Source organism: Lactuca sativa, chromosome 8, assembly GCF_002870075.4.
Source record: "Lactuca sativa cultivar Salinas chromosome 8, Lsat_Salinas_v11, whole genome shotgun sequence".
Lineage (NCBI taxonomy): Eukaryota > Viridiplantae > Streptophyta > Magnoliopsida > Asterales > Asteraceae > Lactuca > Lactuca sativa.
This window is the reverse complement of record NC_056630.2, coordinates 35907317-35926319: the sequence shown is the minus strand read 5'-3', so window position 1 is coordinate 35926319 and position 19003 is coordinate 35907317. Positions and strand designations below refer to the sequence as shown.

Below are 19003 nucleotides of genomic sequence, written 5' to 3'. Positions count from 1 at the left end.
GATTTTTGTTTCTGCTTTATAAAAATCAGAGTACCTATTTTAATAAAAATGTTGCGGAATTTGTTCCCAGTAAAACGTGATAAATACGTTATCAAAGCATTTCCGAAGAAAAATATTTTTATTCATTTTAAAACATTTGGGATGTCATCGTCAATACAGAAACATAAGCATAAACAGAACTTACATTCATTATCACTAGTGATTTATATATCCTTTATCTCTCAGTGTAATGTGACTTCATATCAACACCTGTGATATAAATAAACTGAGCGGGCCAGGTTGGGAAACCTGGTGAGTACATAGGGATTTCAATCCCACAATGTTATACCATATATATAGTTTAAAACTCACAAAATATACAATTTCACCATATATATATATATATATATATATATTTATATATATAAACAACTCTTATCCCACCCCGTCGATCCTCACAACGAGACTATCCATACTCTCGGACCTAAGATTAGCCGTTTTACCTAATCCATACTCCCGGATCAGAAATGAACGACTTTACCTAATCCATACTCTCGGACTAGGGACAAATGACTAATTCATACTCTCAGATTAATGATGAATGATTATGCCTAATCCATACTCTCGGACTAGGGACAATGACTATGTCTAATCCATGCTCCCTGATCAATGACATATACTAAGGTTTCATTCTCTGAGTATAATTCACTCGTACTCGTAAGAAAATACTACCCAATATTCCTCATAATTAATTTAAGTTTACTCTTTATCCTAAATCATCATATATAACCAGGTATGTTCTTTAACACGTATTTCAGACAACATCATTTAACTCGCACATAAACATATAATCAATACTTCAATCAATACTTGTATTAAAATCATGTTCATGAAAGAGACTATGCACTCACACATAAACTCTTTAATGTATATTTAATACTTTAATTCATAATTGTATTAAAATCATGTTCATGAAAGGGACTATGTACTCACTTGAAAAGGTGGTGATTCCGAACTCAGACAACGCTTCGCTTCTTAAAAATAATTTCCTTCGACGAAACCTAATATTATTACCACTAGAGTTTAGTCTATTATTTGTCGAGACTAATTAATAGTCTAGCTATTATTACTATTATATAAGCATTAAACAATACTTATATAACCCATAATAATAGCCCAAATACTTATTATAAGTTCCTAATAACGTTACTATAATTAAATAAAAACTATATTAAAAATAGCGTAGGCGTAGCTCACTTACAACGGGTTTTATAGAAAACCGGGCTTTGCTTGGAGCAGCATTCCCAAGCCGAAAAGCTCTTCTTCCCGGAGCCGTCGAGCACTCCGGGGCTTCCGCCTCGTGCTAGGGAGGTTCCCTAGCCTTTTCGGGGGGTTTCGGGGCTAGAGAGAGAGAGTAAAGAGAAGAAAGAATGAGAAATGTATGAAGAAAATGAGGGTGAGAGAGGTTCTATTTATAGGGTGAAAATAGCTGAACTTGGTGCCACATGTCATCATCTAGTGGCAAGACCTGGGTAGAAAGCAATGACAAAGATTGTGCCACATCACCCATTTTCGCACAACACACTTTCGACTTCTAAAATCCGTAACTTTCACATACGACCTCCGTTTTCGACGTTCTTTATATCCACACGTAGGTATAAATAAGATATACAACTTTCATTAACAATACGAGGAGATTATACTGTTAAATGTCCGCGTAAAATTCATAACTTCTACACACGGACTCTGTTTTTGTCTGTCTTTTTACCGTTGAGTTCCTATTAATGAGATCTTAAATTCTCATTTAGGTCGCGTAGGCCAAAAACCGCTCGAACTAAAATTCGAGTTTCGGGTCGTGCATTGCTATGCCAAATCTTAGAAAATTCATAACTTCCTCATACGAAGTCAGATTTGAGCGTTCTTTTTTTGTATGTTCTCGGTTTAACATATACTACAACTTGTATTTGTATCGATAAGACTAAAAAGTCCTTTATCAAAAATTCACTATTTACGTCTCCCGGTGCCATGCCGGTTTTGCCGTAAAACTTCGACGGGCCATAACTTCTTCGTTATAACTCGGATTTCGGCGTTCTTTATATGTACGGAACCCTTGAGACATATTATAAAACTTGGTTAAGATTATTTATTCTAAATAATCTTTTGTAGAAAAGTCGTTTTTGACCCCTATTATCTCTAAATTGACTAGCCTGGATCTACGGACGTTACACTATTGCAATGAGAGGCTTATTATTTGTGTATGTGGTATTTTGAGGAACTCACTAAGCTTCGTGCTTACCGTGTTGTGTGATATGTGTTTCAGGTACTTCTCAGGATTGCGGGAAGACACCGGCTTGATTGTACACACCTGTTCGAGATTATGTTTAAGGATTCTGCGATATTATCAGTTATTTTGTTGATTTGTGTTTTGACAATTGATACATTGGTGGTTTTTGAGAATGTGACATTGAGTTTTATGTGGTTTAAAAATGAAAAAATTGTTTGAAAATTTACAGTGTTACAACGCCAAGTGCTACACTTGTCGCTCTAGGGAGTGGTTGGTACTTTTTTTGGCTTGTTGTGAGCCAAATCCTCTCATTATGGATTGGACCTTGGTGCTAGAGCATCGGGGTCTAAGTGCAAGATTGCGAGGGAAAAGGCCCGGGCCTAACACTTATGCTGGTTAGCGACCGTTGGCTAGGTCGTACTTTAGATAACTGCTCTGTTATCATTGATGTATTCTGTGAGGGATACATTAACATCAAGCTAAGTAGAAGTTGAAAACGGAAGCGAAAGGACTATGAATTAGCACCGCTAAGATGAAATATATGTAGTGCAGTTTTAGCAGCGAGCAAAATAGGGAATGTACTAAAGTAATTATAAGGGAGTATGTTTAACATCCTAAAAAGAGCTTCAAATACTTGAGATCTATGATATAAAGGAAGAAGTACTAAGGATGGCCTTTTGCACCTTACAAAGCCATGATGGTTAAAATGGAAGTAGTTATAAAAGTTTTGTTTGATAAGAAGGTCCCACAAAAACTAAATGGAAAATTCTATAAGATGGTTGTTAGATTGCTTTGTTATATAGATATTTCGCATCTTCTTGAAGAATGGGACAAATATCTGTGGGATGTCCCATTGTTGCACATATTCCATAAACTATCACTTGTAAAGTTTATCCCATGGTTAACTTTTGAACAAAGGATGTTAACTCTTTAAGTTGGGACTTGAGGCTTGATGTCACCATTTCATTGACTTTTTGATGCACGCCCCTCTTCCTGTCTTGGCGGGGGCCAAAGTATTGAGAATTTGCGGCTATGGTGTTGAAAAGTTGTCTTGTTTTGTTGAGGAGTTTTGCTAAAGACATCTCCACCAATTGAAGCATCAACTAGTCTTCTCTCCACTGGTAGCAAACCCTCATAAGAATGTTGAATGAGGAGTTGTTCCGGAATTTTGTGTTGTGGGCAACTCAAACACAAGTTATTGAACCTCTCCCAATAATAATGGAAAGTCTCATTTTGACCTTGATGGATTCCAAAAATCTAATTTCTAAGATTTGAGACTCTTGAAACGGGATAGAAATTATCAAGGAAAACTTTTGCCATGTCGGTCCATGAGTTGATCTTTTGCTATACGGCCAATGAGAAGGGTAATGCCCTTAATTTGATTTGGTCATCGGTTGACCCTTGCGGCTTCATGCTAGTTCAAATGATGTGGAACATCTTCAAGTGCTTATGAGGGTCTTTATTTTCTAATCCATGAAAAGTTGGAAGGTGATGAACTAAGCTTGACTTGAATTCCTAGCCTCCTTCCAAAACGGGGTAATTGATACCGGTTAGGGTTTGTGTGACATCAATTTCCATCATTTGTCTCAAGGTTCTCGTGGGAGCTTCTTCTCATTCTGTCATTGGATTTTTGGTTTATGATGGGTGGATTTTGTTGGATGGGTGGTCTTCCGGGAATCTCTTGGCGAGATTTGGGGCTAGAATCGGGTTCTACATCGGTTTCGATATCACTACAGGAAACTGTTTCAGCCTTCGGGTCCACGTTAGGGTTTGAAGTTTGACCACGTTCTATTTTCCTTTCCTTTGCTAAACGCCTTGCTTCTTTTTCTACTTATGGATTGTAGACTAAATTACATGTACAATGAGATCTAAGCATAGAGAAACAAATTGATTGAAAACAAACCAATTCCCGAAAACGGCGCCAAAATTTGGTGGTTGTCAAAGCCAATAAAATAAATAGTACCCTTAATATTGCACACAAAATAACGTATAATGGTAAAGGGATTGTATCCACGAAGATCGGTTCAAATTGTTATTTCTATGAAAATATTGTTATAAAAATACTTGTGAAACTAAAATAAATATAAAAATGGGGGGGGGGGGTTGTTCTTTTGAAATATTTGAAAGAAAACTAGAGTTAAACTAAGATTTAAAGAGTACACTTAAACAAAAAGCAAGAATTTGATGTAAAATCAATGAGAAAAGTGATGGTTGACTTATGGTTTCATCACCTAAACACGTGGTAAATATATCATTAGAATTCAAAGTGCAATACTTGTCATAAATCTCTAATTTGGCTATAGTAATCCAAGAAGCTTGAGATTACCTAGACTTTTCTTAGTTATCAAAATAGCTAGAGAAGCTCATAACATATTTCTTTAGCTAAAGTCACAATTTCTATTAAACATTTAATTAGTGAAAATTAACTAGCATTAAGAACCAAAAAGTCACCGAATCCAAGAGGAGTCAAAAGCTTCCACTACTATGTTGAAGAAAATGTTTTTGTGATTGCGTGAAGTGAAAACTAACATGAGAATAACTTGTTGCTTGCTAATTTGAGGATCTTTTACTTAATCAAGAAATTTGCCAACTAATCACTACAAATACATCTAAACCCATGAATAAAAACATACAAGTAGCAAGAAGATGTTAAAATATAAAACATTCTCATATAGATTCAAGAACAAGTTCATGGAGTTCTTAAACATTCAACCAAACATTCAAGTGATTTCACCAAAGTCAACCAAGATTAGTTTAGCTTAGCATGGCTAAACTCAAGAAAACAAAGTAAAAATAGATTATACCAAACATGTAGCAAGAATCAAAGAGTAAAAGCAGATGTTCTTCAAGTGTTCTTGGCCTTCAAAATGCTCCAAAATCTCCAGAGAATCTTCTCAAAATCGGATGCGAAGAAGTGCCAAAAAGATGCACACCAACCTTCCCCATATAACACTAAAGAGAGATTCTGAAATTGCCCATGCAGGCCTGTGCACGGCCAGCACAGTCGTGCACGGGTGGTACCTGAAGTCGGCTCTTTTGTGGTTTGGGTCTCCAATGACTTAGCTCACTGGCCTAGATTGCTTCCCATCAACTAGTAGCCCAATATTCATAATGTTTTCTTCAGTTTTGGTCCGATTTATCCTTTCCAAATCATTCACAACTTGTGAACTCGCTCGATCAATTATGCTCACACATTCAAATATTCACCATTTTCTTCTAAATTCAAGGTTCATCTTCTTCAAGCCTTCAAATATCAACACACCCATGATTTGTATAAACTTCACAAGTCTTCTAGCCCAAGATTCTTTACCGTCCTCATGACCCATTTGCTTTTGACAAGTCCCGAATATTCCCGCTCCGCTAGCATTCTTGAAATCTGCAATTATGCTCACAAAACTAGAAAGTACCTAAAATATTCATAAAATAACAAAAAGAAAAATACGCTTGAAGATTAGCTAAATTATGAATGAAATATGCTAAAATAAACTATAAAAAGAAGTAAATAAAATGAAACTATCATACATTCTGTATATATAGGTTTTGTTTAAGGTGTGCAGGTGCAAGTTTGGTTGATGCCTTGTGGGTCTGTTGGCCATGGGTGACCCGATAGAGTTGGTGTGTTTTATATGGTGTATATGCTCATTTAGTCTTGTAAGGTCGAAAATATGTTCTAAGACTTTTAGGGTTTTCTCTCTGTTTGGGTTTTATTGATCGTTTGTGTATTCATCTGTTCCTGTTCATTCATATTTGAGTGAGTAAAAGTTGAGAAAACGAATTGATCCATCATAATAAAGTATATTGTTCATGTTGGGAATTCCGGTTGTTATTTTGTCCATCTATGGTTGTTGTCTACTGTAGATCTAAAACAATATAAACAATAGCTTAAGAAGATAGCTAAACCACAATATATCTTATTCAGGAGGTGCTTTTGCATGTATGTAAGGGAGAAAAGAGAGCAGGAAATGGAATTAGTTAATTTAAGGAAGTGGCTTCTTTGATTCTGCATAAAATGGATTCATGAAATTGAATTTTAGGAACTTGGTTATTTGATATGTTTATGACGTAAGAGTAATATTGATTGTGTATAAGTGGAATCAAGAAATTGAACAAGTTAACTTTAGGAAGTAGGTTCTTTAAAGTGGTTATGATGTTACAGTTAATGTTTATCAGAGTTTGTATGGGAGAGAGTAGAGTTTCATTGGTAGGTGGTGTTGCCGAATGATGTAAATGAAGAGAGCAGAAAAAAGAAGTAACATGTGGACAAAGCAAATGAAGAGAGCATCATATGAAGTTATGAACAGAGCAAATGAAGAAATAAGGGGAAGAGGATGAATAACAATATGGTTTATGAAGATTAGAGAGATGTTGGTGAGACCATATTTATCAGTAGTTGGCTAGTTGGCACGACCAATTGAAAGTAAAAATAAAATAAAACTAAGAAAAATGAAAACAATTAATAACTAGTTGAAAAAGAAGTCGTGTAGCAACCAAATATCACAATTTCAACCTGGCATCAAAATCCATTAGTAATACATTTGTTGAAAAATTATAAAAGATTATCAGAATTCATAATTTTTTTTTATAAAATACATATATACATATAACATATTAAATGTTTCAACAAATTTTGGAATTTATATATATTTCATTTCAAATCCCAACAACAATTGCATAATATATTCCCTTTTAACTCTAAAATGTTCCAATTCAAAACTTCTGATAGATTAAAGATTACAAGTAAATAATCCAAAACCGAACGCCCCTCGATATATATATTTTTATTAAAGTTCACACTTCACAACATTAAGTTTTTTCTATTCAAAATACAATTTCTTTTGTGGAAAAAAACAAGAACAAGTTGAATAATCCGTTGCAAACGACGTCGTCGAGGAGGGTACAGGACTTGTGAATCCTACTCCCACGCGCCTACAGACATTCGGTTCGGCTGAACTCTTATTATGTACAAACAAAAGAGAAAGCGGACTTTCCAATTTGGCCCCTTAAATATCAGCACCACCCCGTCGTGTAAACCCTGAGCTATTAGAAATCACATTTTACCCCTTATTTTTTTTACCAAGTTAATATCCTAGATGGATAACAAATTGTTTAACATGTTCAATAATATTATTGTTTAAAATAAATATTCTATCACAAAGTACACATCTAACACACTTTGTTCACAAAATATCTTTAAAAAAATATATTTTCCAAACAAAATATTTTAACATTATAAAATGGTATTTAGAAAAAAAAACATATAATTCATTACTTATTTGTGACATAAACCTTACATGTTATATATTTTCTTCCTACTTTTTACATGTATACAATATACTACATGGTTGCAATCATTAAATATTAATCAATCGTTAATACATTGATCAATTAAACTTTGTATCATGATGAACCTAAACTTTGGATGCCTTATCAACTACATATCATGTATTATGATTATAGAAGATTTAGACTATATAGCCAATAGCTTGAAAGCTAGTTGATAGATGAAAAATTATAACTGATAAAAAAATGATATATGACAAAACTAACTGAGCAAAATAAAGTGTATTTTTGAAAGAAATAAAAAAATTAATGAGTTCGTTGCAATAGTAATATAAATAGCACTTCATAAGTTATTTTTTTGTTTGATAATCAATAACAATACGGAAAAATTCAAAATTTAAACTAGCTTGTAAGCACGTTATATCAAACATAGTCTATGTTAAAGTCTTAATATTTAATATATATTAAGATGTGTTTTTAAATAACATTAAATGGAATATCTATTTGCAAAGTTAACTATACCATGATAAGTTTGTGGCTAATCAAACTTAATATCATTCTTATAAAGACATTGTGCAATTGTTATTAAACTTTAAAATAGTTACTAAAAAATGAAAACGTTACAAGGAAATTGATATATTGAATTATGTATTTATTTTTTACTTTTGGAGACCAAAACAGACCATAGTGAGGTTCATAAACCCATTAACACTTACATGTGAGATACTAAAACTACATTCCACGTTGTAGAGGAGCATTAAATGTCGAGTTTGTAAAATTAAAGGGGGAAATAGGAAATTTATCAAAAATTATAACAAGAAAACAAAAATTTGTTTAATGCCTGCTTTGGAGAGAGAGAGAAGTGTAGAGAGAGAAACAGAGGTAGAGCGAGAGAGAGAAAGATGGGTAAAGCAGGCGGAACAACGCCGGCGAAGAAGAAAAAAGGCCGTCCATCGTTAGTAGATCTAAAAAAGCGAGCACTAGAGGAACAAGAATTGCAAAATTACCAACAATCACAACCGAGATCCGCTCGCCGGAACCCTAACTCTGCTACTGCTGCCGATGATGTATCTGTTGATGAAGAAGAGTACTATGAAGACGACGACGATGATGAGAGGAAAGAGAAGAAAGTCAAGCTCGTTGTTCGTTTGCCCCAATTGAATCAACATCCACATTTGTCAACTGATTTAGTACGATCTTCATCCATTAATTCGGCGTCATGCGGCTCTGATTCGAATGCTGATGTTGACAATCGCAAAATTAACTCCGGATCTGGTGGTATCCTCACTCATCATCAGGTAATGTTTCATAAAAGCCTAAAAAATTAGGGTTTAGTGGTCCTTTTTTGAGCTGTAAATTCTGATGTCCCGAATCGAAAATTAGTAGACCAGAGAGAAAACAATAAATAACGAGGTTTACGAAAGTATAAGGATTTCGAAACTGACAAAATCGAGGGAAATATGATTTTTTGCAGTTTTTAAATCTGATTTTTGGGGATTTTCGCGCGTGATCCGGACCTTCTTTTTTTCTTTTTTCTTTTTTAATTTTCTTCTCAGATCGGAATTCCGAAGACAGTGTGTAATGTCTTTGTTTTGACTTGGTCAAGTTTTGTTTGTAGTAAATAGTGCAGTGACTATAAATTAAAATCTATGGATCTATGTAAAAAGTGTTTATATTTATTTCTTTTCTTCTTTAAATTTCCAAGGTTTCTGCTTCCGAAATTAAAATTGTTACTTTCGTTACTTTATCCATCGTTGATTGATTGTTTCCTGTAAATCTGTCCAATCTGTATTCTACGTGTAACAAAAAGAACATTCATCCACCATCATGTCCCCAGAAAAAGTTGGAATTTGTCTCTTATTTAATGGTGTTATTGTTCTCTGATATTCTTTCAGTTCACCTGTACTTGCCATCTGGCTCTTATCTTGCTTGATAATACTTCCCTGTGACTTTGACTTTCCCTTTTACTGTGAGTGTTTGTCGAGTCTTTAATCAAGTGCATCAAGCTACGATAATTTTTCTTTGCTTAACAATGGTGGTGAATTTTATGCTTGTAGGGTGGAAAGGTTCAGAAAGCGATGGACACACACACGCTGCATGGTCTTAATCAAAAACCCTTTCTATTCTTTTCTTGTTGTGAAATTCCCAGCATTTAGTTTTTATGGTCTTCGGTTTTCTTGATTTTTTCCATTTAATATGTGGACAGGATCACCATCGGAAGCTGGACCCACTACACCTTTGCCAGACAAAAAGTTGTTGGTGTTCATTCTTGACAGACTTCAAAAGTATGTCTTTCTTTTCTTCTTTCACCTCTAATTTCTTATTATACATTTCGTTAATTTCATTAATTAAGATAGCTCTTTGGGTATGTTTACATCTATAGGAAGGACACTCATGCAGTATTCTCTGAGCCTGTTGATCCTGATGAGGTACTTTGTTTGGAAAGTTTATGTTATTGATCTTAGCAAGTTGTTCAGAATTCACAACTGATATGGGAAATTTTTATATATATATTCAGCTTCCTGATTACCATGAAATTATAGAGCAACCTATGGATTTTGGCACTGTGAGGAGCAAACTTAACAAGGGTCTTTATGCAAATCTTGAAGAATTGGAGGTTAGTCATTGGTTGTTTATAATTAAGAGAAGTGCATTTGTGGTATGAGGTCTATAATAGCAACATACTTGTATTGTTTACGGATAAAAGACTTCTATACCCTTTTCTTTACTTCTTTGTAGTAATAAATAATATGTAATATTTTTAGAAACATGTAACAATCTTGTTTTCTTTTGGTGTTTACAGACGGATGTTTTTTTGATCTGTTCAAATGCAATGCAGTATAACCCATCTGACACCATTTTCTTTCGGCAGGTATGCTTATTAGTCTTCTTTCTGAACTGTATTTATTTATTTTTATATTTATATTGTCAATTTTTTTTTGAATTTATGTTTAATTTTAGGCGAGGTCTATACAAGAATTAGCAAAAAGGGATTTTGAAAATCTGAGGCAAGAGGGAGAAGGTGGTGAGCTGCAACCAAAGGTAGTGAGAAGAGGCAGGCCTCCAAGCAAGCACCTGAAAAAGCCACCTGGCAGACCCCCATTGGACACACCTCCTGTCCTTGAGTCCACCTCAGGTGCCACCCTGGCAACTCCTGTAGACAATGAGTCCACTCCTTACAATTTAAGACGTGGGCCCACGATGTATAATCCATCATATCGTACGCGCAATGGTGAACATCAATCTGAAATCTCATCAGATTGGAATGAAGAGTTTCCAGGTTTCTTTTAGTTTTTTCTTTTTAAATTTTGTTAATTTAAGTATAAAAAAATGGATTTAATGATTTGTTTTATAAAACGTGCAGCTAACATTAGGAGGGCAGATATGAAATATGGGAACAAACATTTTATTATAGACGAAAGTAGACGCGATACTTACAAGGAGTTTCATCCATCTATTTTTGCTCAAAATCATTCTCTGCTTTCCAACTTTGGTGGAGAAAAGAAGCAGTTATTAGCTGTAAGTTGTTTTAAATTTTAAAATTATTTTGTTTAATGCAGCTACAAGTTCAATATATTATGATATATCAGGTAGTGTTAGGTATGTAAGGAATGGAATGGAAAAAAAATGTCTGTTTACAACATAGGAAAGGAATGGAGCATTCTTAATGGAATGTGATTCTTTCTCATCCTTTGATGGAATGGAGTAAATTACATTTTTTGTCCCTGGGTATAGCTGTTTTTTCCAATTTTGGTTTCTTTTGCAAATTTTGGTCCTTATTTGAGGTTCTTGTAACATTTTTGGTCGTTGTTCCAAGTAAAATGACTATTTTGGTCTATGAGTATAGCTGATTTTGCAATTTTGGACCCCAAATTAGTCATAAAACTTGAAATGGGGACCAAAAACGTTACAAATATCTCAAATAAGGACCAAAATTGCAAGATAAATTTTTTTGGGACCAAAATTGAAAAGATCAGTTATTCCTGGGGACCAAAAATGCAACTTATTCAACCTAATTATAAGAATTATTTTTATCTCCGTTCCATGATATCAAAGATACCCTTAGCAAAAATGGTGATTATCAACCAAAATGTCATAAATACCCTTCCCTTCTCATGTAATTAGGTTGGTCTTCATGCTGAACATGGTTATGCGAGAAGCCTAGCTCGATTCGCTTCCAATATGGGCCCCATTGTCTGGAAATTTGCTTCCAAGAAAATCGAAAAAGCCTTGCCACCTGGCGTGCCATTTGAAAACGAAACATCATTTTTTCCACCCAAAAATTACAATTATACCCCCAAATTATCCACTGACAACCCAGAAACCCCATCGTCTTCAGGACCAATAGCGCCTAAAATTGAAGATTCTACTGTCATAAAAACCGATAAATTTATAACACCCCAAAATGGTAGAAATATTTCCAAAATGGGAATAACGTTTCAAGGTACAACTAGTCATGCACAAGGTACAAAGAGGCAGTTTATGGTTCCTGTTCCACCGGACCTAAATGTGGGACCATCTGGATCCATCGGTTCACCGCAGCAACCAGATTTAGCATTGCAGCTCTGACCCTGACCCATGGTTGCGGGTGTCAATGTACAACCTATGCTGCACATGGTACCGCTTGTGGATGCAGGTGATTTTATAGTGTAGGAAACTATTTTGTACAGATTGATCCAAGTATGATGGACCTGATTAGAAATAAAAATAGAGGCATTGTTTTTGGGTTATTATTTGGTTTTCTTTTATTTATAATCTAACGTAATTTTGTGGGTGGGTTTTATTTATTATAAAATGATTTAGGGAGTTTGTTTAATTCATGTGTTAAAAGGTACGCGATGTAATGGATTTTTTTTTATATAAAAAAGAAAAAGAAAATATTTATAGTAAGTTGGATTTTGACAATTGGGTTATATGGTGTTTAGATTTTTATCAAATCTTTTTTGGAGCGTGTAATAATACTCTTATTTTATCCTCTTTTATGTCACAGTAAGCACATTTAACAAAATCATGTGGTGCTTATATATTTAGAGTGAGGCATACGGTGTTTATATACAGGGCAAATCTCGCAAAAAACTACCTACATTTTTTTTTCTTTTCTGTTTTGAGATTCATGTTATTTTTTAAATAATCCATCGTTTTATCGATTTTTTTTTGGTAATTTCACCATTTTTACAGGTTACAATTAGGGATGAGCATATGGACCGGGGAACCGGCATCGGAACCGGAACCTGATAGACCCGGTCGGGCCGGGACCGGGACGTTATTTTTGTGGATTTTTGGAACCGGGAACCGGTAGGAACAGGAACCGATATAATCGGAACCGGTAGAACCGGCAAAAACCGGAACCATATGATGCTATTTTTCGAGGACCGGTTCCAACATTTGAAGACACGACAAGAACCGGTAGGAATCGGGAACCGGTAGAACCGCCGGGCCGGTTCGGCTCTTGATTTTGGCCGAAGCCGGTTCCCGGGTCGGGTCCGGTTCGGACCGGTTCCGGCTGGTTCGGTCCTTTTGCTCATCCCTAGTTACAATCATGTTATGACACTCGCGTGCCGGTGACATGCCATATTTGAAAAGTAGTAGTTTTTTTGTTGTTGATTTATGAAGACTTAGCTCATTATTTATTTATTTATAGTTTCTTATATAATTTTTTCTAGAAAAATAATGGAGTTTTCATTTTCAGTTTTTAGTAGAATATTTAGAAAACATGTTTGGATAAAAACCGATTAAATTTTCATTTTTCATTTTACAAAATTAGAAAACATGTTGGATATGTATTTTGTATCGTTTTCATCTTCCATTTTTTATTATTTCAAATAATATAACACATTTAGCAAATGTTGTGTACCATTGTTCTTAAGGACATATAAACATACAACTCTCTAATGTAAGAATTAAAGTAGAGTTTTCTTGCATATTGGTCTTGTAGCTTGTTTAATGAAGTCGTGCCTTCATGTTAGTAGGTTGGACGTACTCAAGCGTATGTCGGGCATACGTGGCTGGGTCAAACCCTAATGTTTAGGGTTTAAGACCTATTTAAGCATCATTAACTCCTCAAGACCTTCTCCCTCCTCATAAACCTCCATCTTCCAAATCGTCCCTTGCTAACCCTAATCAATTATGCGAGCATTTTAAGCTTGAGAGTGTGTGTTTTATGTTCTTGAAGGAAGGATAAGATAGTGGAATCATCTTGGAAGCTTAAGGCAACCAAGATCTAAAAGTACTTTGGAGGTATAAAATTTGGGTCTTGATGCATGTCTTCTTTGGATCTTGCTAGTTCTTAACTTTTTATGATTTTTAGTCCCATAATCTTGGTGTTCATGAGTATGACTTCCTCTAACCCATAAGAACCGTCCTTCCAGATGTTTTTAGGTGCTTAGAACCATAAAAATGTGATCTTGGTCACTTTCATGTCTTCATGCATGAGATATGAGGTTTTAGTTTGTGTATTAAGTTAGGGTTTGGTTGTTGGACTCATTCTAGCCTTGGAAAGTCATAAAGTTGGAAACTTTTTGACTTAGAATGTTATTTGGAACTAGATTTGAGCTTTAGACGTGACATCTTAATGAAATAAGCACTTAATAGAGAAAAAGAAGATTAGTCGAGTACGTTGGGCGTATCTGGTGGTACGCTACACATACCTGGTTGATGCCCCGTAATCTGGGAAAGGGTGCACTACGTTGGGGTAGTGGCTGAGTACACTGAGCGTACTTAGTCTATGTAGACTTCGTTGACTTTTTGACTTTTGACCTGGGGTTTGACCAAGTTTGACTTAGGGGTATTTTGAGCAGTAGTTTGAGATTAGGTCATTGTTTATTATATAGGCGACATGTAGAGTCAACAGTTGGAGCTATGATTTGTTCGACTACATTTCATACTATGAGGTGAGTTTCTCCTCACTGTACTCGTGGGTCGGTCGGCCCACTAGGTTATGTATCCTGATATATAGGATGATGCTATGCTGATTATATGTTGGATTGGTAGATCTGTATGATTACCTGTATTTGCTTGCTATATGTTTTTACATATGTCGACATAGTGTGGGTGGGTTGAGGTTGCACTGCTGTGACAACCCGAAATTTCTGTTCTGTACAACATATCAAGTCAATAGAAGTCAGAACAGTTACTGTTAATTTTCAGACTTTTTAGAATAAGTTTGAGTATTTTAGGATTAACATTTTAGGAGATATCAGGAGAGAGGATGCACTAGGGTTTATTGTGCAACAATAAAGTCCCGACACATCAAAATATTGGAGTTTACAACCTAAACAATGGTGTTTACGGCTGTAAACCCCAAGGAAGGGGGGTATATAAGTGACACTTAGTCATTTATACCATTTTCCACCTTTTCAAGAACAAATCTCAAACTCTCTCAAGTATCATCCAAGTTTTCTTCAAGATCTTCAATCTAGTAAGTGTTTCTAGCCCTTTCAAGTTAGTATATCACTTAATCTAGTGATTTAACACACTTCCATCCGTGAAATTGTTCAAAAGGTTGATTCTTCAAGTTTCACCAAGAACACACACTAGTGTTCTTGGACTTTTAGCTCATTTCAAGCTTCTATATTGTAAGTACTTCTATCCTAGAGTATCATAGAGCTTGTTATACTTCTTTACATCAAGAAAACATAAGGAATCACCAAGATCAAAGGTGTTTACGGTCCAAGAACACCTTGGACCGTAAACCCTTCTTTAGGGACCAAAGTGACCCTAGTCCCTTCCTATGCCTTAGTAACTATCATGGATCCCTTCATTGATATGTTAAGGAATTGAAAACACCAAAATACCATATTCCATAGGGGTTTACGACTATAAGCCCAAAGGGAAATGGTCTTAGGGCCGTAAACTCCCCAAAGGAGGGAAATGGTGCCCTAAATTCTTCTTTAGGCTTATACATCAAGTAGAAATGCTAGCACATTCATTACATATACATTCATGCAGTTATGTGAACCGTTAAACGGGGCATGGCACTACCTGCCATGACCGTTTTTGTATCCAGAATCTCCTTAATTGGGGAGCGTATGAGTTTGCGTATAGATGTATACTGGATTGACTATCCTACACCTTGCTGCTCGCTACAGTGGACTTGCAAGTCTACGGGTGCCAAATGTCATTTCTTACGGCGTCTTACATTGTCGTTTTACTAGAGTCGGTAGCAGGATATAGGTCGATCACATGTTACTTTAAATATCAATTGGTTTAAGGTAGTTAGTACAACAGTAGTCACTTATTACAAATACTACAGTACTATGATATTTTTCCCATTACATTCACTTCGTGAATATTCACACGATGCACGGTAATGTAAAAACTATATTTTTGGTTAATGATAGTCGAACTTGGGAGAATACACAATCTTACAAGAGACACACACACATATACTAGATGCCTTGGTAGAAGGCTACAATTAGTAGGAAACATAGGGTTTTCTAAGAGAGTTCAAACATTTTACAAAACATCTTACAGATGCTTTCATACAAACACAGACACTAATATACTTATGATCTCACCAGCTTTAAAGCTGATACTCGCTTTCAAAATAACTTGTATTCTCAGGTCACCAGTAGAAATGTACAGGTGCCAGGTTTTGAGAAGATGGAGTTCGTTCAAGACTCGTCTTTTATTTTGATATGTATTTTTGGTGTCTATATAACTTGACAGAATACACTTGTATAAAATTATATTATTAATGCAATGGATGATGTTGTTGCTTGTTTACTACTATTCATTGCTGTGATACTGTACATGACGTCCTCCGCCCCAGAACATTTCCGCCGTTCATGGTTTTGGGGTGTGACAGATTGGTATCAAAGCCTTATTTATAGTGAATTGAGTATATCAACCCATAAAAGATATACTAACTATAAATACAATGGGATAAAAATACTCTGACCAAGAGTTTATACTTTAAATATTAAAATATTTATTTAAGTATTCGTGCCTTTGTAACATCCCGAAATAGCGAGAGTAGAGTTGAAGGGCCAAAAGTGTTAATTGGGAAAGAGTGACTCGGCGAGTCCATGGATGGACTCGGCGAGTAGAGTCGCGGCTTGACCGCGTGTTAAGTAGCCGACTCGGCGAGTCGATGAGATGGACTCGGCGAGTAGGCGCTGGGTGAAGAAAACCCTAATTCTCGGGGTTGAGCCCTATATAAGGAACATTATGTTCCTTCCCTAACCTCTTTACTTCCCTCTTGAGTTCTAGAAACCCTAAATCGCAGAGGAGCTCCATTGTTGAGTGGATTGAAGCTTGGAGAAGTAATCATTAAAGGAATTTTGTGGGAATTGAAGGCTTGGGGCAAGGGGCTTTGCTTGGAATCAACTTCATTGCAGTTGGGGGCGTCCATTGGAGGTAATATCTCGTTCTTGGTCTGATTGTATGTTGTTTCTTCATTTTGGGGTTGTGGGATCTTGCCTATGGATGTAATTGGAAGTCTAGAGGGTAGATCTGAGGTTGCTACCTCAGATCTGGAGAAGAGGAGAATCAGAGAGCATGAAAGTCCCTGTGTTGGAGTGTTTAGTGAAGCTTGCAAGTCCCAAACCCTAGTTATGAGTGAATATGGCATAGATCTCTATGGATTCACGTAAAGATTGCCACTTTACGTGATGGATGAATTGTAGGAGGCTAGATCTATGTTTTGGATCGATTGCATGGTCTGGAATGCTTCTGTATGGATTCAGATCGGTGGTACTCGGCGAGTCACATGGGTGAACTCGACGAGTTGCTTGAAGATGAGCTGGGACTCGACGAGTTGGAAGAACAACTCGGCGAGTCGGATGAAGATGGCTTGGAACTCGGCGAGTTGTATGAACAACTCGGCGAGTAGGTTGAAGATAGCCATAGACTCGGCGAGTCTGTTCTTAGACTCGGCGAGTCTTGTCGAAGAGTCCCGATATTCTCTGGTTGAGTCGAGAATCGGTGAGTCAAGGGATGACTCGGTGAGTTGAGGGCGAGTGGACTCAGAGTTGTTGAACTCGGCGAGTCTCGGGGTGACTCGGCGAGTTAGATCGCGGATCGAGTGAAGTTCTGAGTATGGGGACTCGGCGAGTCATCGGGTTGACTCGGCGAGTAGGGTCAGTTAGGGGTTGACTTTGACCTTGTCTTTGACCAAGGGTTGACCAGTGGTTCCAGGGGTATTTTGGTAATTGTTGATTATTGTTGAGTTCAGTGCATTGGTGGCTGTCCAGAGGTGGAGATCGTATCAGTGATCGGAGCAGCTTGAGCTATCTGTTCAGTCGGCAGTTTCGAGGTGAGTTATCCTCACTATATCGCTAGGGTTTATGGCACCAAGGCCAACCTTTTTAGCGGATGGAAATCCGGGTAGTTGTCAGTTGTTATGATATGGGCCGGAAGGCGCTATATGTTGCTCCCCGGAAGGCATTACATGTTGTGGGCCGGAAGGCATTGCTATGTGGATCGGAAGGTCATGGCCTGGAAAGGCGTATGTGTGCATTTAGTATGTTGACTGATTCGTAGGGTGATGTTATGCTAGTGACCGGCTAGGCCGGTATCTTGAATAGAGTAATGCTATGTTATGTGGTCTGTTGATCGATTGCTGACTGTGAACTGTTATATGATTATGTGTTATGCGTATGATTGCTAGACCTGGGGTGTGACCCGGTATGCAGGGTCGTTCTATGTTCTGTTATGATATGTATGCTTTTTATGCTGTGGGCTGGAAGGCAATATGTTATGGGCCGGAAGGCAATATGATATGGGCCGGAAGGCATTACGTTATGGGCCGGAAGGCGATATGTTTTAGACCAGAAGGTCGTAGCCTGGAAGGGCGTATATGTAGTTGGTATATTGGGGGTATCTCACTAAGCTTTCGGGCTTACAGTTGTGGTTTTATGTTTCAGGTTCTCAGGAGTCTGTGGCAAGGCAAAGGCGTGATCGTACCGTTCCTCGCGTTGGTGTTTTATGATATGAACCTGGGAAAATACTCTGTTAAATAATGTATTGAAAACCTTTTTGTAACAACGTTATTAAAATGGGTGGTTTTGAAAAGTTTTAATTGTTTTGAAATTTTGGTCGTTACAAGTTGGTATCAGAGCCTTGGTTTGAGTGAATTGGGGGAACATTCGTGTGACTCCAGTCTCAAATCGAGGAGGATTTTAAAAAGAGAAATTAAAATGGTTTTCAAATTAAGTAAAAGGAGGACGCGGAGGTACGATCAGCCGGAGCCAGTAAGTAACCCCAAGATACCATGCATGATATTTGTCTTATTGAGCTTGATAGAACAGCATGCTAGAGCTAGGCTAGGGATCCTCAGGAATTCATGATAATGTTGCCTGATTTGTGATGCCTGTAGCCTAGGGTCCCTTATGGGAGATTCTCAGTGTTCCTCTAGTGGTGAGGGTTGATAGTTGTTATGCATGTTCTCTAGGGTATTGTGGTAGTACTTCATACAAATATGGGTAGGTGTGGAAGGTAGTATGGGCCCGTACTACTGAA

At 36.6% G+C, this 19003-nt stretch overlaps 1 protein-coding gene across 1 annotated transcript; it reads left to right on the top strand.

The window, feature by feature from the left end:
• The first annotated feature begins 8311 nt into the window (after positions 1-8311).
• LOC111889344 (uncharacterized) lies at positions 8312-12273 on the top strand. Its single transcript, XM_023885486.3, has 9 exons — positions 8312-8841; positions 9601-9643; positions 9750-9828; positions 9927-9972; positions 10062-10160; positions 10347-10415; positions 10505-10823; positions 10908-11062; positions 11669-12273. The coding sequence occupies exons 1-9, from the start codon at positions 8446-8448 to the stop codon at positions 12110-12112; spliced, it is 1650 nt and encodes a 549-aa protein (XP_023741254.1). The 5' UTR covers positions 8312-8445; the 3' UTR covers positions 12113-12273.
• Positions 12274-19003: the final 6730 nt, after the last annotated feature.

Excerpts from the sequence above, each read along its gene's own strand:
- LOC111889344 (XM_023885486.3), top strand. The coding sequence starts at position 8,446 with ATGGGTAAAGCAGGCGGAACAACGCCGGCGAAGAAGAAAAAAGGCCGT. Across the intron at positions 9,973-10,061 it reads AGCCTGTTGATCCTGATGAG|CTTCCTGATTACCATGAAAT; the intron begins GTACTTTGTTTG and ends ATATATATTCAG. Across the intron at positions 11,063-11,668 it reads AAAAGAAGCAGTTATTAGCT|GTTGGTCTTCATGCTGAACA; the intron begins GTAAGTTGTTTT and ends TCATGTAATTAG.